The 23,150-nt window shown below is 54.9% G+C and overlaps 2 protein-coding genes and 1 long non-coding RNA gene across 3 annotated transcripts in view; 2 read left to right on the plus strand and 1 right to left on the minus strand.

The window, feature by feature from the left end:
* The window catches only part of LOC306808570 (SAP30-binding protein-like), a 261,475-nt gene that overhangs the window by 66,396 nt on the left and 171,929 nt on the right, over nt 1-23,150 (plus strand). The window lies entirely within an intron of this gene.
* EFNB1 (ephrin B1) overlaps nt 1,147-23,150 on the plus strand; it is a 46,901-nt gene continuing 24,897 nt past the window's right edge. Inside the window, exon 1 of the mRNA XM_079319259.1 lies at nt 1,147-1,382. Within this exon, the coding sequence (XP_079175385.1) occupies nt 1,267-1,382 (116 nt within the window). The 5' untranslated portion in view covers nt 1,147-1,266. The remainder of the gene's footprint in view (nt 1,383-23,150) is intronic.
* Nucleotides 10,559-16,497, minus strand: LOC306808579. The gene is made up of 2 exons (XR_013776070.1): nt 12,702-16,497; nt 10,559-12,571 (listed from the first exon to the last, which is right to left on the minus strand). It is a non-coding gene; the product is annotated as an uncharacterized lncRNA (long non-coding RNA).

Raw genomic sequence — 23,150 nt, forward strand, 5'->3', positions numbered from 1 at the left:
GGGGAACTAAAAAAAAAATTTAAAATTATAAACACATAAAAAAAGTTGCCACAGAAATAAAAACCCCACTGTAAATAAAATTTTAAAATAGCCTCAAGACCACTCAAAAATTTTTTAAAAGTTAAAAAAATAATTAAGGAAGAAAAGCTCCGAACAATTATGGAAAAAGAGAAAAATTTTAAAAGGGTCAAAAACCCGAAAATCTGGGAAAAAAAGTTTAAAACCCTGTAAAAGAGTAAAAAACCCCAAAAATATGAAAAAAATGGTAAAAGGAAAACATTTTTAAAATGCTTTAAAAAGTTTAGAAGGTTAAAAAATCTCTAAACAAAGAGTTAAAATTTAGAAATTACTTAAAAAAACTTCAAAAAAGGGAAAAGAACTGAAAAATCTTTTAAAAACTTGAAAAAGTTAAAAAACCTGAAAAACTAAAAAAAAAAAAAAATCCCAAAAATGTGAAATATTTTTAAACCTTCGAAAAAAGTCGGAAAAATATTGAAAGATCTTTTAAAGAACTTATGGAAAAAAAAATGTTTTTAAATCTTTAAGAAATGCTCCGAAACCTCAATGAGGTGGAAAATATTTTTTAAAAATGGGCAAAAATGAACAAAAACTTTGAAAAAATGAGAAAAAGATTTAGAAAAATTAAAGTTTTTTAAATTAAAAATTTAAACACCCTCCAATCCGCTGGGAAAATATCCCAAAGCGGTCAAACCCCTTTAAACCCGTCCCAATCCAGGGATTTTTTGGGATATTTCAGTCCCGTCGCGGAACGGGCGTGGCCGGCGCTGTCCGCTGGGGGGCGCTGTAGGATCGCGGCTGAACGGGAGGGCGAGGCCAAGCGCGGCGCGCAGCGGGGGGGGTGACGGGCTTAACGGGGATGGTGACAAACCGGTGGGGCGCCCATATCAGGGCTCTGCCAGCTTGTCCCCAACGCTGTCGCCTCTTCACCCTCCCCCGGTAACGCGGTAACGACACCCAGCAACCGGGGGGGGCATAAAAAAAACCAAAAATTCTCCGCGCTCCCCTTAAGAACCCACAATGGGCGTGCCCTCCCGCAAGGCCCCCCCCGCTCCGTTCAGCTATTGGCCGGCCATTCGGGCTGTCCGCGCAGCTGCCTGCGCGGAGGGGTAGAGCGGCTGCCGCGGCGGGCGGCGCCTCAGTCGGTGCGGGGCGGGCGGAGGCGGCGGGTGGGGAGCGGAGCGGGAGGAGGCGGCGGCGGAGCGTGATGGGCGCCTGACGCCCGGCCCGTCCCGCCGCCGAGGGACGATGGCGCGGCCCCGCGGCGGGCGGTGGCTGCTGGGTGTCCTGCTGGCCCTGTGCCGCCTCGCCGCGCCGCTCGCCAAGAGCCTGGAGCCGGTGTCGTGGAGCTCCGCGAACCCCAAGTACGTGCGGCGAGAGAAGGGGGAGGGTCGGGAGGGACGCGCCTCGCACCCCCCGCGGGGAAAAAGGCACCGAAAGCTTGTTCTAAATGCGAGTTTAATGGAAACAGCGAGGTTTTTAAGGTAAAATCGCTCCTGGAGGCTGCGGGCGGCGGACGGAGCGACCCCCGGCTGAGCACGGACCCGCGGCGCCGCGCTGCTTTTCGTACCAAAAAAAAAATTTCCTCCTTTCCCTTTTCCCCCTCGTTTTTAACTATGCTTTTACTTCTCGCAGCTTTTCCTCTCTTGAAATCCGTTTTTGTTTTTGAAAACCACGTTTTGTTTCTTGATTTTTGATTTTTTTTTTCATTTTTTACGCCTTTTTTTTTCTCCCCCTGGATCGCCGTTTCCCTCCAGCGATTGGATTTATTAGCTTTTTTCTTTTTTTTACTGTAATTTTTTTTTTCTTGGGTTTTGTCATCCGAAATCAGCCGTGGAGGAAGGCGAGGGGGTTCGTTCCGCCCCCACCTCGGGCTGGGTCCGAACAAAGCGGGCGGTGGGGCTGCTCCGTCTGTACAGACATCTAAATTCTATAAATTTATCTATTTTTTTATATAAATCCGTGGATGTGGACGCGGCTGCCGTGCAGGAACAGTATGAAGGGCCAGGAGGAGTAGGAATGGGGGGTGTTTGGTTGCCCCTATGCCAGGGCTGGTGGTCAGGATGGGTCGGTGGCCCTTACTCAGCTTTATCTTGTAGATCGTGGAATGTTTATTTATCTTACTTCTTTCTCTCTTCAAAAAATTCCTGCTTTTAGCCTGCTTTTTTTTTTTTTTTTTTTTTTTTTTTTCCCCTCCCGCCGTACTTCTCAAGGCAAAAAATAACCCAAAAATAATCCAAAGAGTTTTTGAGGGTTGGAAAGAACCGAAACAATTTGAACAACCTTCCTGCCTGGACACGTATTCCAACCAAATGTTTATTTCCTTGGCTTCTTGGTGGGGAAAAAGGAACTTTGCAGGCACACTTTGCGTGTCCCCAGCTCTGGAAGCGGCTCCGTGGCTTCGTTCTCCTCGGTGTGTTTTTCCTTTCCTTTCTTTGGGAGTTGTGTCACTTGGCTGGGAGCAGAGAGAGCCTTTTTCCCTCGGGAATTGCCCCGCTGGATTTGTGAGTTTGGCGAGGGGCAGGGAAATTGATTCCAGAAAATAGAGTTTTGATTTGGGAAAAGGCAGCTGGAGGTGGAGGGGGCTCCGGCTGGGTTCACCCCTCTTTCCTTCTTTATCCTGGGTTTTCCTTAAGCTGCTGAGCACTGGGAAGTTGGGAGGAGGCTGTGGCACAGGGGTGACACTCCAGGACTTCCCACTGAGCCCTGGAATGGTGGCACTGGAGATGTCCCTCCCTGCTGGGGTGTCCGGGAGGAGCTTGAGGGGTTCTTGGTTTTCCCGAACTGGGAGCTTGGTGCTTTTCTGCTCCCAGTTTTTGGAGCTCAGTGGTTTCTGCCTTTGCTTCACCCCTAGTTCAGAGCTCAGAGGTTGTCCAGATTCAGTTTTCCTCCAGTTCAGATCTCAGTGGTTGCCCACCCTCAGTTCCCCCTGAATTCAGGGATTTGGTTTGTCCACCATTCATTTCCCGCAATTCAGAGCTTGAAGTTTATCTGCTTCCACTTTTCTCCCAGTTTGGATCCCGTTGATTTTCCGCTCTCTATTCTCCCCAAATTCACATCTGAGTGTTTGTCTGCCTTCAGTTCTCTCCCAGTTTGGAGCTTGGTGCTTTTCCACCCGCAATTCTTCCCCAGTTTGGAGGTCGATGCTTTTCCACCCCCAGTTTGGAGCTTGGTGCTTTCCCACCCTCGATTCTCCCCCAGTTTGGAGCTCAGTGCTTTTCCACTCTCACTTCTCCCCCAGTTTGGAGCTCAGTGCTTTTCCACCCTCAGTTTTCCCCAAGTTTGGAGCTCAGTGGTTGCCCACTCTCCATTCTCCGGGAATTTGGAGTTTGGGGTTTGTCTTCTCTTGGTTATCTGTGGATTTGGAGCTCTGAGGTTGTCCACCCTGGACACAGCTTTCAGGGAATGTGCCATCCCACATGGGGCTGCTCCTGTGGGTGCTTCCCCATCCTTGTATCCCCACAGGGACAGGGAAGCGCCCGAAACGTCAGCGTTTCCACCCAGGAATGGCTCTGCTGGGACATGCACGGGCAAAACCCATGGAGGTGTTTTGCCTTGGTGGGACTTTGGGGCCCTGCTGTGGTCCCACTCAGGTCCCTGCAGCCTGTGCCCCGTGGAGCTCTCCTGGATCCTCGTGTCCGGGATCCATCTTTGGGATCTGTCGTTGCTCTCCCCGCTCAGAGCTTTGCCGGCTGCGTGGCATTGGGCAGAGCTTCCTCACCGCTGCTCCCAGCAAACCCAGCTGAGGAAACCAGGCTGGGGGTTGATGTGCTGGGCAAAGTCTGGCTCCAGCTGCAGGAAAATTCATGCTTCTGGTTGGATTGGGATTATCTTCCAGTTAGATCCATAAAAACCCTTCGCTGCTGTACTTGGGCTTCCGAGCCCCTTCTGGGGCAATGCCGGGGCTGTGCCAACCCCCATCCCACTCTGCTGAGCTTTAACTCTTGTTTTTAGAGTAAAGAGAGCTAAAGCCTTTTAAAATAACACAGCTAAGTGGAATTTTCCAATGGATCCGAGGAGCAAGCGTGGCGCTCCGGGCCCGGCCGGCCTCAGTGCAATTGCTGTAAATAAGGAAAATATTTTCCTGCCCTTTCTGGGCAGCTGGGAACTGTGGGCTCCAGTTCCACCAGCGAGTCTGGGGCTCTTGGTGTTATCAGAGGGATGTTGATAACACATCTGATAGATGGAATGATTTCCTAATCGAGTTAAGTCAGGCTTAAGCTGTGTGCTGGGTTGGGAAGCCCAGGTCGGCTCCTGGGTGTGTGTCCCAAAGCCAGCGGTGAAATCATCACCCACTTCCCACTGTGATGATGCTGGGTCTTGAAAGGGGAAAAAAATAGGTCTAGGAATGCTTTTGTTGGAAAAAGTGGTAATTGTCTCAAACCTGTGCTTGGGATGAGCTCACCCTCTGAGTGAGCTTTCCCTGGGATGCCTGCAGAACCTTTTAGGAAAGGGGGCTTGGAGAGGCAGCATGGCTTTAATTTATTCCATCGTGTCCAAGGGGGGTTTTTGGGGAAAGTGCTTCTGGGATTTACCCGTCCCCTTTGCTGCACAGCCGGGGGCGGTGGGAGCGTGCTCTCCTTGGACAGCCGGGAATTGCCGGAGGAATTCTGCCTAAATCCTTTCTCAACTCCCTTGGCTGTAATTTGGGAGAAATATTGACCCTGGTGGGCTCCTGTACCGACTGTTAAAGGGAAGCATTCCTAGTAAAATATGGTTTGGAAAATTCATTTCAGGCTGGAATTCGCTTCCCCAGAAAGTATTTTAATAAGGAGGTGGGGGAAATGGGACACATCATCCACGCAGCTCCAGAGAACGGCTCCTTTCGCCTCTGCTTTTCCCTTTTCCCCTTCCAGAAAGTTTTGCTCAGCTCTGAACTTGTTAAAAACCAAATAAATGCATTTATTTAAGAGAAAAAAAAAAAAAGGTGAGGGGAAGAGGGAAAAAAAAAAAGAACCCAGACAAAAGTCTAATCCTTCGTGGTATTTTTATTCTGCCTTTAATGACATGATGGTGTCCCATGGAATTCTGTCAGCGCTGGGGTTGAAGCCTGGCAGATCTTTGCTTCTTTTAATGCCGTTTTACGAGGGACAAAGTGCTTGTGGGAAAGCTGTTTCCGAGGGGAAGGGCTGGCCTGGAGCTCCAGGGCTGGGGGCTCGCACTTGTCGGAGCAGATGGGATGGAATTACGGGAGCCGTGGGCGCAGGAGTGTCAGCATTTGGGCAATAGGGGAAAACTCGCTGCTTCTTTTAATTTCAAGTAATTTTTGGCTTGTAGAGACTCCCCTTTCCTGAGACTGAGAGGTAGGGAAGGGCTTTAAACTAAAAAAGATGGGAAGTTTAGGTTGGGTATTGGGAAGAAATTCTTGGTTGTGAGGGTGGGGAGGCACTGGCAGAATTTGCACAGAGAAGCTGTGGCTGCCCTATCCCTGGAAGTGTCCAAGGCCAGGCTGGATGGGCTTTGGAGCAACCTGGGACAGTGGGAGGTGTCCCTGCCCATGGCAGGAGGTGAGGTGGGGCTGGATGGGCTTTAAGATCCCCTCCCAACCCAAACCATTCCAGGATTGATGATTCTGTGTTTCCATCAAGAATCCCATGGCCCCCATGTGCACCTTGGCCTTTCCAGGGCTTTGCTTCATCTCCAAAGGCTGGCTTGGGCAAAGGACAGTCTGTTTTCCAGTTGGGGTTTCCCTTTGGTGTGGGGGGACCCTTTGCTGGGTGCCAGGCCTTTAGGAGTCCTCCCAGCTCCTGCTCCCCACAAGGCAGAACTCCCTGTGCCCAGCCCACATTTCACCAGAGGTGTTCTCCCTCTCCCTGTGCCAGGGGGAAAGGAGCACCCAGGGCTCCTTGTGGGTCGTTTGGGAATGACTTCATTAACTTAAATTAAAAAAAAAAAGGAAGGCAGGGCTGCGGCTCTTGCAGTAGCCGGGTAAATACCGCTGGATTCCATAAAATGGATTTAACTGCTTCCTTTAAAAGAAAAAAAGAGCCGTGATGGGGTGGCTGATTGATTGTAAAAGGAGCCGGAGCTTTCTCCGGAGCAAAACAGCTGCTGCAGCTCCTTGGATCTGCCTGGCAGTAGGGCTGGATGGGGCTTCCATGGGGTTTCTGTGCCATTTCTGACTGGGAAGGGCTGGCAGGGGCTGCTTCCCTCCACTGCTGCTGAGCGCTTGTGTTGCTTTGGGGTCGAAGCTGTTCCCTTGAATCCTTATCCCAATCGGGCAGGGTGCGGCAGGGTGGGATGTGCTTGTGGTGTGGCCAGGTGGGCTGGGGGTCCCTCTGAGCAGCTTCAGGAGGTGTTTAGGGTCCCCCCAAACAGCTTCAGTGGGGTGACCCCCCACAAGCCCCGTCCATATTTTTAGGATCATGGGTGTCACAAACAGCCAAGTGCACGAGTAGTCCCATGCACTACGGCCGTCAGGAGCTGTTTGGATTGTCCCCTGTAAACCAGAGGCTTAGCAGTGGGGATGATCCCTTGTTTCCATGTAGGATTTCTGTGTCCCAGCTTCCCCCTGGCTGTCCCATAGCTTTGTGTGCAGGGCACCCTGCCCTCGGCACGGCAGCGGCCGTGCTGCTGGGAAGCCTGTCTGCCCAAGGAGCGCTGGACTCCGGTGGGAAAACATCTTGGAGCGATCAGTAGCACATGCTACCTGGAGTCTGGCAGCTGGAATAGGGTGGGGAGAAACAAAGCTGATTCCGTTCTGTCTCTAATTAATGATTGCTGGGATCGGGGAGCAGGAGCAGGACTCGCTCGGCGCTATCGCGGCGTCACATCTGGGCAGGAATGCGTGGCCCGGCTGTGGGGCTTTTGTTGTGCAGGGCTGAGGGACAGCCCAGCTCCTTGCTGCTGATTCCCAATGCTTTCCCCCTTCCCATCCCTTGCTCCGGTGGTGTGGCAGAGAATCCTGCTCCAGAGAGCAGGAGGGATGGTGCTGGTGGTCCTCCTGCTTGTGAAGAGGGCTGGTGCACAGCGAGGGGTTTTCCTGCCCGTAGTGGGTTGTCTCTTGCTTGATAACCAGCTCATGGCTGTGCTGGAGATTTGGGATCTCATCTGTGGTTGGAGCTCTCCCGATCTGCTCAGGGCTGTGCTGGGACCTCTGGATTCCATCTCCAGTTGGAGCATCAGAGCTCAGCCTCATGGCTCTGCTGGAGCCTTGGGATCCTATCTGTGGTTGGAGCAGTGGTGCTGGGCTCATGGAGTCTCAGGATCCTGTCTCTAGTTGGAGCCTCAATGCTCTGCTCATGGCTGAGCCTTGAAATCCTGGCACTCCTGGCTCCTCCAGCCTGTCTAGGCTTGGTGCCAGCAGAGTCGGACAAGCCGGGGCTAAACGTCCTGCTCGGTGAGGCTGGGTTTGTGCTCAGTGGGATTTTCCTGGCCCCTGCCCTTCTGTGGAGCAGGTTCTGCTGGAGCTGAAGTGGAGGCTGCCGGCGATCCCCGGAGTGCAGCTCGGGGGCCTCCAGTCCCTCCTCCCGGGAGGATGAGGGGACAGGTTTGGGGGGTTCCTCATGGTGTTCAGTGAGCAGTGGCTTCTCTGTGAGCTCTCCCTGCCGGAGCCCCCGGGCGGGATCCGAGCCGGCTCAGGTGCCGGCGTGGCAGTGCCGCCCCGGCCGAGCTGAGCCGAGCTGAGCAGCTGCACTTCAAAAATGCCAGCTATTTATAACCCTGGCTCGGCTGCTCGGGAATAACCTTTTCCTACCCGCAGCTGGCCCTTCCCAGGTGGGCTGCTTGCCCTTTCTGAGGCCATGGGACTGGGCTTTTCCAGGGGCGCTGTGTGAGGGCAGAGCCGGGGGTTTGATTGGTGTCCAGCCATGAGCTCCATTTGATGTTTTTCAAAGGTTCTATCCCTCTGTGGTGCTGTGTCTGCACAGAGATCCACATGTGCCATGTCTGCTGGGGCTGGGCTGTGGTGAGAAGCTTGGAGTCACCTGGTTTGACGTGGATTGGCCCTTGCTGGTGCCAACGTGGAGGTGCTAGGGTGGGATACTTGAGAAATGCCACACAAACTGTCTCAGCTGCTTCTGTCCAGGCACTTTCAGGGTGGAGTTTGGGAAGTTCAGAGCCTTGGAGTGGGTTCCCTTCCTAGTTAGGGGTCCTGGCTGATTTTGGTGGCACCCACGCCTGCGTCACTGCTGGTGTTGGGACAAGAGCATCCCACTAACCAGCAATCCTTTTCCTTGCTGCTGGAATCCTGCCAGGATGAGCCCAGCCCTGTGTACAGCTGCCCTGCCTGGCTTTTGCCATCCCACCTTTTCCGAGTGGGTACTCTGGGAAAAGCAAAGTGCCTTTTCACGGCTTATGAGCTATAAACCGCCTTTCACCATTCCCATTGATCCCCGAGTGTGTCCGTGTTTTCCTTCTCATTAGGCTGGGAAGTGTCTGCGGTTGCTCGCGCGGGGCTGAGGCTCGGAGCCGTCTCCTCTTTGCCACCGATTTTTCCCTTTTAATGGATTTCTGAGACGTGGGAGCACGGCCCTGTGTGCGGGTTGGCGGGCAGGGCTGGCAGCCTCGGGATGTGGAGGGATGCAGGGATGTGCCGGTGCTGGGCTCCGCTCTCTTTGTCTGGGCTTGCTGTAGTATCGCAGCCAAACGCGAGAGGGAGGGACGCAGCCCCTGCTCCCGCCGGGGTTTCGGGGGGCAAATCCTCGGTGGGGTTTGGCAGGGGAATGGGTGCAAAGGCTCCCCCGCTGAGGCGGGGTGTCCCTGTGCGGGGGGCCGGGCGGTGGCCGTGCCCTGCCTGCGGCCGGCCGGCAGCATATGGAAAGGATCTGGGTGTAATATCCCGCGCTGCTCCGCGGCTTTGCTGAAGAGGCCACTTCAGCAGGGGACGCGGCGTGGTTAGTCCTCCCAGCTGACACATCCCAGGCCTTCCTCCAACTTAAAAGAGCTTGAGTTCGCCTTTGAATCTGAGGATTTATAGCCCTTTTAGGCCTCTCCAATAAAAGCACGGCTCCCTCCTCAGACAGAGCCCACCGTCTCCCTCCTCCGGGCTCATTATCCCGGGGATTTGTGTTGCTTGCTCTCGCTCTGTTGTTCGCTGCTGCCGCTTTCTTCAGATGTGTGGCCGAGAACTTCAGAGCAGAAAAGCTGAGCTGGAGCGGCCGCAGGGCCCGGCCTCGCTCCAGGTTGGAGCAAGCATGGATCCACATTCACTGGTGTTCTCACAGAGAGCCCTTATCTGCTGATGATCCCCTGCAGCTGGGGAGCAACACTTTCTCTTTGTTCCCTCTAGGATTGTGAGCAAACCAGGATGAGCTCCCATTGCATGGAGAGCTTCAAGGATATGTCTGCTGCGAGTGTCCATCCCATCTACCTCGTCCTGGCACATGTGGACACTGGAGCACCCTCAGCCCCACAGATTTCTGCTTTCTAGAGGCCCCTCAAGCCTCAAACTGTTTAAAGGGAGGCTTAGGAAAGAGGCCAGAGAAACGACATAATAATTACTGTATTACAAATTGTTTCCTTCAATGGGCCCTGTCCGATCGCTCAGTCTGCTAAACACATTGTGCCCTCCCCCAGCCCCTTCCCACTGCTCCAGCCTCCCCTCGAAACCCCAGCCTGCCAGAAAATTCCTCCTGGTGAGGAGCTGGGGTGGTGGGATGAGGGATGGGGCTGTGTGTGCATCCACCTGCTCCTCGGATCTCCACTTGTGAGCGAATTTGGGGTGGCTCCGCTTCCGAGGGGGGATCCTCTCCTTGCAGGTCCCTGCCTGTTTCACATGCTCCAGAGTTTTGTACTGCCCTGGATGTTGCATATTCCATGGGCTTTTGGCTGGTGGCATCCCCAGCTGATTCTTGGGGCTTATGGACATGGACTCTAAAACCTCTTGCTGTGCAAGGACTCCCTTCCTCCCTTCCTCCCGTTCTTTCCTGGCGTTTTGGTGTGTGCTGGCAGAGGCTCCCAGGCAGCTTTTTGGCAGCTCCCAGCCCCGAGGGCTGTGGGGTGTAAGGAGAGGAGCCACCAGTGGCTCTGTGAATTTTTTCGTTGCCCCCCAAAGAACGAACGTGTTGGAATTAGGCAGCAGGTTACATTTCTTCAAGGCCAGGCAGCAAATATGTTTTAAATTTGGCAGCCGACAGCGGAGAACGGGTGGGAGAAATTTTCCAGGTATTGCATTACACTTTCCCCTGAAAGAGCTCTGCTTTGGGGCTGGGGATTAAAGGGAGGAGAGGAGGGGGACCCCTTCCCTTTCACATACTCACAGCCCTGCTCTGAGGGTGCTGGGACTGGGATGCCCTCCCTGGGTGCTGCCGCCCCGGGTGATGCCCATCCCGGTGAGTCAGGCCCTGCTCGGGGCAGAGCTGTGCTGCGGGGGATGATCAGGATTAATTTTTGGGCTTCCTCCCTCTGGGTGCGATGGGAAATTTCCAGCGTGCTCTGGGCACCGCCCTGGCCTGCCGGGCTGTGCCTGGCCCCCTCCCCTCCCCTCCTGTCCTTCTGTGATGTCTTTAATAAATGCTTTATGCAAGAGCAGACCTGAGATCCACTCCCAGCACGGACCTGGGGCTCGGCCAATTAGTCAATTATTTCAAAAGAAGAAATTAAAAAGCAAAAAAAAAAAAAGAGATGTTATTTTTGTAAGGGAAGGTCTGGCCCATAGCTCAGCCAGCAGCCCCTCTCCTGTGGGAAGAGCTGGGGTGGGGGAAGATGGGGGAGCTCTGCACAGCCCCTCCTTCAGTGACCACAGCCTGCTGAATTCTCCATGTCCCTATGGTGTCCCCCCATGTCACCAGGACAGGGAGCTGCCCCTCACACCAAGCAAGGGAGGGGATCTTTGCAACTGCCTGTGCCCCCTGCACCAGGCTGTCCCTCCCAGCCTGTCCCTTGTCCCTGGGCAGTCAGGTGGGTGGTCCATGAGTGTCCATCCCTGCTGGAGCTGGCATTGGTACATCCCATTGTTCCAGCTTCCTTCACAGCATGCGAGGAGGAGGAGGAGGAGGAGGAGGACATGTGTCCCCAGGAGTGGGATGGGCTCTCCCAGTGCCGCTGGGGATGCTCAGCCCCCTTCCCTCTCAGGCCAAGGAGGCCTGGCTGGATTGGAGTTTCAGGAAGGCGCTTGGAGGTGTGAAGGGCTGGAGGCAGCTGGAATTTCCCCTTCAGCTGTGTTTGGGTTTAAGATTTGTATTATTCTTCATCCATGGAAATTTTGTGAGGCCGAGATCTGGCTGTGCATCCCGGCCGGTTTGTGCCCCCCTTTTCCTGCAGCCCCCTTTCCCTGCCCCCCATTAGCAGTGCCTCAGCTCAGCTAATTACTGAAATAATTGAGGCAGCAATATCCTGGCAAAGCACTGAAGGGAGGGGAAAGGAGGGGAGGGTCCCGTGTGCTTCCTGGACCCCCAGCCCTCTCCCACCACTCCCTCCTTCGCAGCTTCGTGCCTGCTGCTCATTTAATGGCAGCAGAAGAGCTTTTTCCTATTTTCCTTCTTTTTTTCACTCCCCTGAGCTACAGGAAGACTTGCTGGGAGTAGGGGATGGAGGAAATCCTCTTTGTGTTGCCTTGGCTTGGTGTTCCCTACCCGCAATGAGTGGTTCTGGGATGCAGGGATAGGGGGGAGGGGGTCCCACAACAGTCCATTCCCAGGAGCAGCTCCCAATCCTGGTGAGGTTTCATGCTCAATTCTGCTTTTGATCTCTGCCCTGACTTGGTGAGTGCTGGGTGCTGTTCCCTAATTACCCCCTTCATGTGGGGCTGTGCTGGGTATTTGTGCTCACCCAGTCTCTCCAGAAGAAAAACCCACCCTGTGAGGGCGTGTGCGGGGCGGGGGAGCCCACGTGCTTCTTCAGACCACGGAGGAATCCTCCAGGCTCTCCATATAGCCCTGGGTGCTCCCACCCACGGCAGGCAGTTTCATGCTCCCTGCCTGGTTTCATAACATCCAAGAGAGGCACGAAAGTCTTCGTGAGCCACCTCCCCCTGCTGCGTGCGGAGTTTGTGGGCTCGGGGAGGTGGGTGGGGGTACCTCTGTTTTAGGTGCTGGGGATTTTCTGGATGTGCCAGCCAGCTGTAAAAGTCCTGCTGCCCATGGGCCAGCCTTTCTTGGCTGGTTTTTCCTGGGATGCAAGCTGCATGTTGTCCCTGAGCATGATGTGGGATGAGAACAATGCCAGGGAGAATGCAGGGACTACCTAGCCTGGGGAGGGGGTGTTCAGGGTGGTGGGGAAGGGCTGTGGGATCCTCCTGGCTCCTGCTCTCCTAGACAAGGCCTGTTCCTCCTTGTTTTTCCTCTTTGAGGATGGAGGCACGTGGGTTGAGGATGGAAACACATGGTTTGAGGCTGGAGGCGTGTTGGTTTAGGATGGAGCACATGGTTTGAGGATGGAATTGCATGGGGTGCGTTGGAGGCTTGGGGACCATCCCACAGAGCTCCCAGAAGTTAATCCATGCCTGTTGGAGGTTTTTGAGGCATCAAACTTAGAAGTACAGTGTTGTAAATGCTGCAGCATCATACCAGGGCACAGGCAAAGGAGACAATTTTCTGTATTCCTTATCTGAGTGGGCTTCTTCTTTAAGGTACCTCCAGGTGCCCATCCCTGCTGTGCCCAGTTCTCCTGTGACCTGGCAAGAGGAACTTTGCTTACCCTTCCTTCCATCAGGAAAGTCTCCACTGCCTTGTTGGGATGAGGGGATAGAATCCCTTTCCTGGTTTATGACAGAGAGATTACTGATACTGAGAATGATTCCTTACACAAGGAGTGGGTGACAGATACAAGAGTGCTGGGATAATTGCTTCCAGATGCTTCCTCCCCTTGTCTCCCGGGCTGTGTGTGTTCCAGCGTCCTGCCAGCTCCAGTGAGCGAAACCAGGGAGTCATCCCAAAAAACAGGGCTGGCTGGAGCAGTGTCAGACAGCTCGGAATGCAGAGACTCCTGCTGCCACCCCAGCTTCTGGTGGCCAGTGTGATGCTGGGTGGCTGTGGAAGCAGGTTGGCTCACAGGGGCTCAGGAGGAAGTGGGAGAACTGAAGCTGGGGCTTCAGGAGGAATGCTGAGTGCTGCAGGACTGGGATATGCTCTGGAATTGGCAGCGCCGGCTGCATTGTGCACAGCAGGAGGCTCTCCCGGATCCTGCCTCCCCTTGTGCCATAAACACGGCGTTTTTGGCATCTGGGCTTTCTTGCAGAGAGCCTGGTTGCTGCAGCAGCATTAATGATTATTTATTGGCTCTTAATGCCAAATAATGTCAACATCTGGCTGACGCAGCACACGCGTTCCTCATTCCGTGAGGCATCTCCGAGCGCTCGGCGTTGGGTTGGCGTTGGATTGGCGTTGGGCTTGTGCGCTTCAGGAATTAGAAGGCAGCAAATGGTGGGGTTGTTTGGATACTCCCCTGAAGGGACAGATTCTTGAAGGGCTTCTCTGCTGACCTTCTCCTTAATTGCTGCTCTGCGGCGCCGGCAGGACCAGCTCAAAGGGAGCAATGAAGCGTCGGCCCCGGCGCTCGGCCCAGGGCCCCGCGAGGGGAATGCTGCTCCCTCCCTCCCTTCTGCCAGGGTGGTGCCTCTCTCCATGAGATTCCCTGTGCCTGGCAGCTCACAGCCCCACTCATAACACCTGTGTTAAGGTTACCATTCTAACCTTCATACACACCAGCAGTTGATGCAGGATTTTTCCCAAGGCACAGAAGTAAATCCAGCTGATTATAAAGGTACCAGGGAAGAAAAGGGAGGAAAATGACTTTGCTGTGTGTTCTTGCTGATGGACACAGGCTTTACTCCCCTGCAGCTTTCCCTGCTTTCAGCCCCAGACAGAGCTTGAAAGGAAAGAGAAAGGAAAATGTGAATGGAGGAAAATTTACTTCTCCTCTGATTCCTGTGTGGTTTCTGAAGGTGAGAGTTGAGTCACTTTGCCTGGAACCAGCTCAGCAATTCCACCTCGTCCCCAGAGAGTGTCTGAAGTCACGCAGGGAGAAATAATGCTGGGGGTTAAAAATAGACGCTGACAATAGGAAGGAAGGACTGGAAAAGCTCCGTGTCAGGCAAGGTGGACAGAGCCTGGTGAACAGCATTGGGATTGTGCACGCTAGAGCTGGGCTTTACTGGGTTAAACTGGAGTTAAACCTCATTTGCACTCAGAACCTGGAGCGGATTTCAGTCTTGGGCTTGCGTGTCCATCCGGCAGCCTGGGGAAAGCACTTCTGCTTTTAAGGGTCTTGGAAAAGTGAGGGAAGGATGTGGCACTGCTGGGGCCAGGGATGGGGAAGGAAACAGCTCAGTGAATGCAAATTGCTGGAGGAGGACAGGTGGGACAGGGCTGGGGCAGAGCAGAGTCTGGCACTGGCACCTGTGGAAGTGTTCCAGCTCCCCTGGCATTTTAAAAGCTCATCTGCAGAGTGAAGCACTCACACTGGATCCAGTTCATTACCACTTGGGATGTGCAGTCATGACGGAGCCCGGAGTGCTTTGTGGGGGTCTCCCAGTGCCACCAGTGGCCTCCGTGCTGCGAGCAGGGTGTGCAGAGCGCTGCCTGGCCGGGGACAGCAGAGCAGGATGGTGGCTCCTGCAGCCCTTGCCCGAGGCTTTTGTTAAAGCTCTCTGAAACCATCTGTGGCCGCCGGAGCCTTAGCAGAGCCCCGGGCGACAGCGGAGGCTGGGGCAGCGAGTCCCTGTCCCTTTGGAGGGGACACGGCCAGCACCGTCCCCGGGGCGGCCGCCAAGCAGCAGGCGGGAGGAGATGGGGTCACAGCTCCCGCTGGAGCGGGACCAGGAGCGATTCCGGCTTCTCTCTTCGTTTCCAGCTCTTTTCTTTCTCTCCTGTTCCTTTCCCGCTGGCAGCGTGCTCGGCCCTCTCCTGGTGCTGCGAGGACAATGGGGCTGCGAGGTGGGGCGGGAGGGGGACAGAGATGAAAGGGGAAAAGTAAAATCGAAGCATGTCTGGAAGGGCATTTTGATGTAAATGGGACTTTTTGATAGACTTTGAGAGACACCGGCAGAAAGGGCACCGGCCCCCTTCGGCGCGCTGAGCTCCGGGCTCAGCTCATTCATTTCCTCAGGAAAAGGGCATTTTTTCACCTCCTGTTGGGTGCAGCCACGTTCCTCCTGGTGCTCTCCATCTCCCCCCGTGTCCTGGCGTGGAGCTCTGTGTGCGTGTCTTAATGAGCTCCAACAAGCGGAGCTCCCGTTCAGCTGGTGAGAGCGGTGGCTGGAGCTCAGCAAAGGGAGATGGCTGCTCACAGCCCATGGGCGGCCGGGAGGGCCCGGCTCCATCCCACCTTCCTCCCCCCGGGCAGCTCCCTGAAACCTTCCCCCTCCCCGGGGAGGGCTCGCGTTTGATCCGCTGCCGTGCTTTTGATCCCAGCCTTTGTCCTTGGCACCGTCTCGAAGCTCTCGCGTGTCGGTGGAGATGTGGCCTCACTGTGAGTCATCCTCCTTCCTTTCTGCTGCTGTTTTATTTTTCCCTTTTCCTTCTCCTAAGAGAGCACTTAGTAAAAGGAAGCAGCGCATTCATCCAGGAAACGGGAGCACAACAAACGCCTGCCGTTTATCCTTTCAAAGGCGTCTCCCTTGAGCTGTTGCTGCTGCTGTGACAGGCTGGGGAGAGAAGCTGGTGGGGGGCCCGGGGATGCTCCCCTGTGCATCGTCCCCGGGGTCCCCGATCCTGCCTGGCCGTGGGGAGCCCCCGGGGGGGTCACTTCCCCTTGTGCTGGCAGCTCCTGTCCCTGCCAAGGTGGGAGGAGGAGAAACGAGGACAGCGCTGCTCCCTGGAGAGAAGTCTGACAGGTCGGGGGGCTGGGAGGGGGGCTGGGAAGGTCGGTGGGAGCAGGCAGCCGTGTCCCCTGCCGGCTCTGGGGAGCCCAGGAGCTGCCCTGTCACTTCTCATCTCGCAGTTGTCGCCTGAGCCCGGGGCTGGGCTCGTGTCCTCCCCGCACCTCCCCGCTGCTGCCTTCAGTCGTCTCACACACCGAGCTGTCAGCAGCCCAGAATTTACTGCTGGCATAAACCCATCAAAAAGCCAAACTGTTGGTCGGTAAAAATGGCAAAGCAATTGCAGGGAAACTTGTTTCTTCCTCTGACAACTTCTGAGTCAGTCCTTTAATCTCTAATCTAGGTTTATGGTCATTTTATTGAAATGCTGGGCTCTGTGGAAAACTGACATGTATGACCATCATAAACCAGGAGTTATGGGAGCCCAGAATTGCCTTGATGGTCCAAGTGTCTGCAGGAAACATTTTTAAAATCCGTAATTGGGATTTATTGGCCATTGTGGCTCAAACTGTCAGGAGAAAATAAAATAATCAGCCTGGGATTTTTTTTTCCTCTTCAGCTTTTGATTCTTTCCACTTATTCTTAAGTCTTTTGGTGCTTTGCTTCTGTCCTTAATTCCCTTGTAATGGGGGGATGTGGGTGAGAGGAGGGAGCCCAGCCCTATGGGTGCCCCGGCTCCCATCCTGGCCGTGCAGGCTCCCCATGCCCTCCTGTCTCCATGTCCTGCATTTTGGGATGGCTGGGATCTCATCAGTGTCCTGTGGATGTGGTGGTCATGGGCATGTGGGGGTCTGGAGCAGCAGGTGAGCCTGGAGCAGGACTCTTAGCTGGTTCCTCATCTGGGGCAGCTGGTTTGATGGATGGGATTTGTGGGTTGGTGAGGTGTTGCTGGAGACTGATGTAGCAGGAAATGTATGGTGGGCTGGCAGAGGGAGAGGAGACACTCCTGTGTCCTACCAGAACCAGTGTCAAAGCATCTACTGCCGTGGAGTTGAAATGTGCCAACAGCAGAGCTCAAGGCCAAGGGCACATTTTGTACCAGCAGCCCATCTAAGGCAATGCCATGGAATGGGGAGGGAATGCTGGAATGGGCTGAGCCCCACTTGGTGTTTGGCAAACCTCGGGAAGGACCTTGGTGTTCCATCTCACATTCTTTCATTTTTGGATATGTTGAACTGACCCTTCAGGGGTTTTCTTCCCAGTCTGTGAGTGACTCCTGTGCTTTGCCCTGTGCCTGTCCATGTCCAGTGGGGCATGGGCTGACCCAGGCTATGGTGGCTCTGGTCAGTGCTGCCATTCCTTGGCTCTCTGGTGCAGGATGCACCCAGCAGAGCTCTGCCCCTTCCCCGTTACCTGCCATTCCCAATTTTCTCTCCATTAACTTGCAACCACAAGCAACACCCAGCAGTGCCAGGTCCAGAGTTACCCTGGAATAATCTGCTGGTCCTGATAAATATCTCTGCTTCTGTTTTGTTTAACAAATATCTCCTTTAATGGCACAGCTTTTTGTTAAGCTTCCTTGCATTATCATCCCGCTTAATCATGCAGGGTGACTTCTAAAAGTACTTTTTTAAAAAAATGCCACTTTTTATCCAGGTTTTAAAATTGAAACTCATTTTTTATCCAGAGGCAGGATATAAATGAGTCTACTAAAATTAGATTAATCCTAATAAGAATGTCAGTTATCATTTCTGAATACATTAATTTTTTTTTTTTTAAATTTTACATGCCTCTTTAGCTATAATTGCTGGTGTAATTTCTTACACAGACATGGTGTGTCCTCATGGTTGACAGAAATACTTAATGCAGTGTCGACACTGCACTAAGTTCCAAATTAGTGCGTCGCAGACACTGCCAATGGTTTGAACTTTCTCCTTAATAAGTTAAAAAAAGAGAAAGGCAAAGAAAAAACACTTTACATGCAGAGAAAGAAGTAAATGGATTGAGGGAGTTGGAGTGGAATGGGATAGCTGGAAGCTAGAGCCCATGCAGGGCTTTCCTGGGTTAGGGAAGCAGGAAAGGGGTGGAGGAGCTCGAGGTCAGGGAGGAGATTTGGGGTCCAATGAGGGATTTGTGTGGGTGAGTCCTGCCAGGAGCTGCAGGGCAGGATGGAGGAGCTGAGGGTCAGGGAGGAGATTTGGGGTCCAATGAGGGATTTGTGTGGGTGAGTCCTGCCAGGAGCTGCAGGGCAGGATGGAGGAGCTGAGGGTCAGGGAGGAGATTTGGAGTCTGGTGAGGGATTTGTGTGGGTGAGTCCTGCCAGGAGCTGCAGGGCAGGATGGGGAGGTCCCACAAGAGCACGGGTGCTGCTCACCTGGGGTTTTCCCAAGCCAGGAAAAAGGGGGCACCCCAAAACTGTCGCTCCAAGGTGGGGGTTGGTCTGTGCTCTTGCAGCTCTGGTGGATTTGAGGATTGCTGTGTGTAGGGGTTTGGGGACCATCTCTGCCTGAGGAGTCAGCAGGACAGACAGACACCAGCCTTGGAATAATCTCCTGTTGGATTGGTGGCATCATCCCTCTGAGGCTCCCAGCGTGGTGGCATGGCTGAGACATGGCCCAGCCCCTGGCACACAGCGGCTGGGGCGGGGACTGCTGCAGGGAGCGCTGGAGCTAGCGGGATCTTGGGACAAGGCTCTGGGGGATCCCATCTGGCAGCAGAGCAGGGGGGCAGGATGTGGTTGGGGGAGACTTTGGTCTCTGCTGTGGCTCTCGCCAGTTTTCCTCCATGAGTGTGGGTGGCAAGGCAGAGGATTTCGTCTGGGGGGAGGATTGGGAACACTCCCCGTCCGCAGGCAATTGGAAACTGCTGGCGCTGGAGCGGGACAGGCTGGGTGCTCTGCCCTCCTCCTCCTCCTCCCCAGGCCCAAGGGCTGGGTTATTTTTAGGTTTAAACACGAGCTTTGCTTAGTGCCTTGTGAAAGCTCCCTCTGGGAGTGGGAGCAATGTGTCCCAGCAGAGTCTGGTGTCATCCTTGGAGCTGGAAAGAAGCACCCGAGGTCTCCAGGTCTGGCAGTGCCCGTGACACCAGAGCCAGTGCTGGGTTCTGGTTCCTCTCCTCTCCCATTCCCAGCTTCAAGTTGTATGTTGGATTGAAGTTCATGCTGTACATGTAAATCTGGCCTAAAAATAAAAGCAAGTACAAGCCAGATCTCTTTGTACTGGAGGAGGGATTAAAACCTGACACTGCTGTGCTCTCTCTCCTGGCACCTCCCTCAGCTGCTGCTCTTCCCATCAGCCTTCTGCTGGGTAGACTGGGAGCAATGGAAGGGCTGCTGAGGGCAAGCACAAGAGTGTCCCAACTCCTTGCAGTGGTGAAACCTTTAGGAGGATCTTTTTTGGTGTAGATATGGAGAAAATTCAGGCTGTTGTGCCAGAAGAGCACCTCACAATAAAAAAGGGGTGTGGGCAGCACTGGGAAGAGATTCTGGGGATAAAGGGGCAGTTTCTGTCCTGGTGAGTGACATCTAGAGCAGGACCAGAGAGGGACACTGGATCCAGCTTTCCTGCAGAGCTGGCTCTCCCAGGCTTTGGTGATGGCTCAGTTCTGTGCAGGAGGACAAGAGGGGAGAGAACAAATAAACTTTTGAGGTCCTGTGACTCATCTTTAGCTTTTTCTCCCAGGCCTAACTCAGCCCCATCCACCCCTGTGGAGCGGGTCCAAAGGACCTGGGCAGCCGGATGCAGTGAACCAGTGGTGGGATTGGTGTGGGAGTGAGGAACATGGGGTGACCTGGTTCAGCCTGGGGAAGGGAAGGCTCCAGGTGAACCTTGGGCTCTAGGACAGCTGGGGAGGGACTTTGGATTCAGGACAGGACAAGGGGGAATGGCTTCTCACTGCCACAGGGCAAGGTTAGATGGGATATTGGGAAGAAATTCTTCCATGTGAGAATTGTGAGGCCTTGGCACAGGGTGCCCAGAGAAGCTGTGGCTGCCCCTGGATCCCTGGAAGTGTCCAAGGCTGTGCTGGATGGGGCTTGGAGCAACCTGGGCTAGTGGAAGGTGTCCCTGCCCATGACAGGGTTGGAACTGGATGGTCATCAAGGTCGTTCTAGCTGGGATTGGGCAGCTGTGGGCAGCTGTGCACATGGCCTGTGTTGGGATGAGGGGTTGGGAAGCTCTTAATAACCCCCAGTACCGGTGGCAGCCGAGCAAGTTCCCAGTAATGACACCAGGGCTGAGTGAGAGCTGGTGATTTGCAGCTGCCTGGGAAGATGGCGCTTCCAGACAGGAGCCAGAGCTGGAATGCCAGAACTCGTTTGGCCGCTCCGGGAGCAGCCGGGGGATCAAAGGGCTGCTGTGAGTCAGGGCGGCGCGGTGGGGGTGACGCTGCTCCCCTGGGACCAGGGGCTGGCAGGGCTGGCGAAACCCGGGAGACCTGTCAGGGCAGGGCAGGCCATCCCACAGCTGGGATGGGGAACCCTCCGCAGGGTTTGCTCCTCCCTGCCCGGTTCCTAACATTGGGATTAGTCCTTCCAAACCGCAGCATTGCATCCCTGGGCTGAGCCAGAGCCCCAGGGACCTGGGTGGGTGCTCTGGAGCTGTCACCCAGCCCTCAGTGGGATCTCCAGGGATGGAAACCAGAGCTCTGGGATGCAGTGAGGGGCTCCTGGGAGCCAGGGGAAATCCAGGAAACCTTGGGGCTTCTGCTGCTCCTCAGGACGTGTGGGCTTTATTTTTCTGGTATTTCTTAGGAAAATGGAGGAGGCTGGTGGGCCCCTCTCCATTGCTCTGGAGGTGGCTAGTGAAGTGGGAAGCTGAGGGACTTGGGGATCCCTCCTGTCCTTGTTGGAATGCCAGCAGCATAAGCACCCAGTGACTGTCCCATGGGGAGATTTTAGATTCCAGCTGCAAATTGTGTTTGTGGGGTACAGGGTTAAGTGGGGTGTCAGGTGCTGGGGTTCAGGAAGGAAGGGGCTCCCTCTCTCCTAAGCCCAGCTACCAGCTGTAACCTCAGCTTTTGGCTCTTGTCTTTCAGTTTTTTATCCAACTGAGCTGGGAAAGTGAGAGGTGGGATGAGGGGGGATCTTGGAAAACACTGGGGTTTGTGTCAGGTCTGGTGGGCTGAGCCCCCCACCCACCCTTCCCTGTGCCCCCAGCCCTGCTCTGGGGAGGAGGGGGCTGCAATTTACCTCTGTTCTGTCCCGACTGGGGTTGATCTGCATGAGAATGAGCGGGGCTTGGCGGGGAGGGCTTGTCTTGGGTTCCTTGGGCATATTCCTGCTGCTTTCCCTTCCAAGTGGGCGCCCGGCCGCCGCCGCAGCCCCTGCCAAAGTAATTCTTTGCTTTGGAACCGGGAGACGAAATCTCCTCCGTTTTATTTCGGAGGGGTCAGGGAAGGAGTGGGAACCCCGCTGATCCAACCGTGTTCCCTTTTAACCTGCCTCTCCCTCTCTCCCCCTCCTGGCCCCCCGTCCTCCGGATGAGCGGGGCTGCAGCCAGGGCACGAGTGGCCAAACCGAAGCCGGAAAACACACGGAGCCGAGCGGGAACATGAGCTGTTTCCGATGGATCATTTAATATCTGCCGCATCCCGGGGCTGGGATTGTGCCGCTCCTGGTGCCGTCAGGGTTTTGTGATACCTGACTTGTGCTGGGCTCTGTCGTTCTGCCTCCATGTTCTCCCTGTGGGTTTTAGGTGGTGTTTTCTGGCAGCATCCAGCTGCCAACCTCTGCTGAGGTAGGGATTGGGGTGCAGGTAGGAGAAGGTGAGTGCCCACTGCCCACACCTCAGCCCCGCCGCTGCTGCCCAGCCTCATTGTCTCACTTCTCTCTCCATTCCTACGCCAATTAAAGCGCCGTGTTGCCATTCATGGCCCTTATGGTTTTGTTCAGTTGTCTGTCAGCTCTTGTCAAGCCCTGTCCCCTTCCCCTCCCCCGTTTCCAAAAACAAAACCCCTGACAAACCCCCCTTTGAATCCCCTCTTACCTCACTCCCAGCGTGGGGCCCCATTGCCGGGGGATGCCGGCGGCGGCGGCGGGGAGACCGCTCCCCACGCCGCCTTTGTGGCCGCCGCCGCCCCCCGGCCCTCGGCCTCCCGCTTCTGCCAGCATTAATTAGATAACTCGGCCCCTCTTGATTCCTCCGAGGGGAGATCGGGACGATCCGACTCCAGGGAGAAAATATGGCTTTTCTTCCTCTTTATCTTTTGGCCAAGCCCTTGGTTCCGTCGCTGCTGGAGGTGCTTATTGTGCTGGGAAATAAGGGGTTTGGGGGGGATGAGCCTGCGGGGCTCCCGGTGTTCCTCATTCCCTGTCCGGACCCCAGGCGGGCGTGGGCGGGAGCTGGGGTCCCCCGAGCCCACGCCAGCGGCTGTGGAGAGTGCTGCAGGTGGCAGCAGCAGCCTGCACCAGCGCTCTGGCCCTAATTAAATCTACTCCAAAATCCCTCAATTAGCAGCAGGTTTTGTTCCCCCCCGCTTGCTAGGTTTGCATTGAGATGCAGCGTCCGAGTGCAGGGAGTGTGCGTAGACCTAGGAGGATGGAGCAGCACATGGCTGCTCCTGGCAGGCCTGGCTGCTGCGAGGGCTGGGAGCCTTCCTTCTCCTCCCCTTTCTCTTCTTCCTCCTCCTTGGGGCATGAGGGTGGTCAGCAGCTGTCCCTGGAAGTGGTGGACTGGCATCAGGATGTGTCCTGGCTGAGCCCACGATGGGACAAAGGAGAACGTTCTCCTTTTGTGAGGGCTGCCTTTGATGGTGGTGTTCTGTCATCCTCCTTGAGGCTGCTGGGGAGTCTGGTGCTTGGATACTCTCCCTGGCCATGCTGTAATTATGGGGATAGCTCAGGGAGAAAGCCCTTCCTGCAGCCCTGCTGTGGCACAGGACGGCTGAGTCACTGGGGCCAGGGATGTCACCAGCTGTGGTGGCAGCTGCTGGCTGTGGGTGCTGAGGTGTGGCTGGCATCCTGTAGCATCCATGACAGCTTTCCTGAAGCCTGCTGACCTGTTCTCCCAGCATCCTGATGGCTGGAACCCTCCTCTGCTCTTGGCAGGTGGTAACCTTGGTGTGACTCTTCGCTGGGAGAGGGGGTCTGGACTGCAGGAGGGGAAAGCAGACCTGTCAACAGGCTGCAGGTTTGCAGTTGAAACCAGGATTCTGGTCCTGACTTCCTACTGGAGAAACCCAGCAGTGGTGGATATTTTCCTGGAAAAGTAGGCTCTCTGGTGTGTCCCCCAGATGTTGGGTTAGGGCTTGGTCATCAAAGCTACGGCAGTGACTGCAACACGTAAACAAAGCTCAAAGAGCTACAGTGAGACCTTTTCTGCATCCCACCTTCTCTGCATCCCACCTTCCCTGCTTCCAGGGCTGCTCAGGGAGAGCAAGGTGCCCTCTCAGCTTTCAGTGTTTGAGGCTGCTTGGGGAGTGTTGACCATGGGGCTCCTGTTTGCCAGACCTCTGTGTGTAGTGTTGGAGTGGCGTCTTGGCCGTTGCCTGAGCCGTG

This window comes from Erithacus rubecula, assembly GCF_903797595.1.
Source record: "Erithacus rubecula genome assembly, chromosome: 15".
In the NCBI taxonomy this organism is placed as follows: Eukaryota; Metazoa; Chordata; class Aves; order Passeriformes; family Muscicapidae; genus Erithacus; species Erithacus rubecula.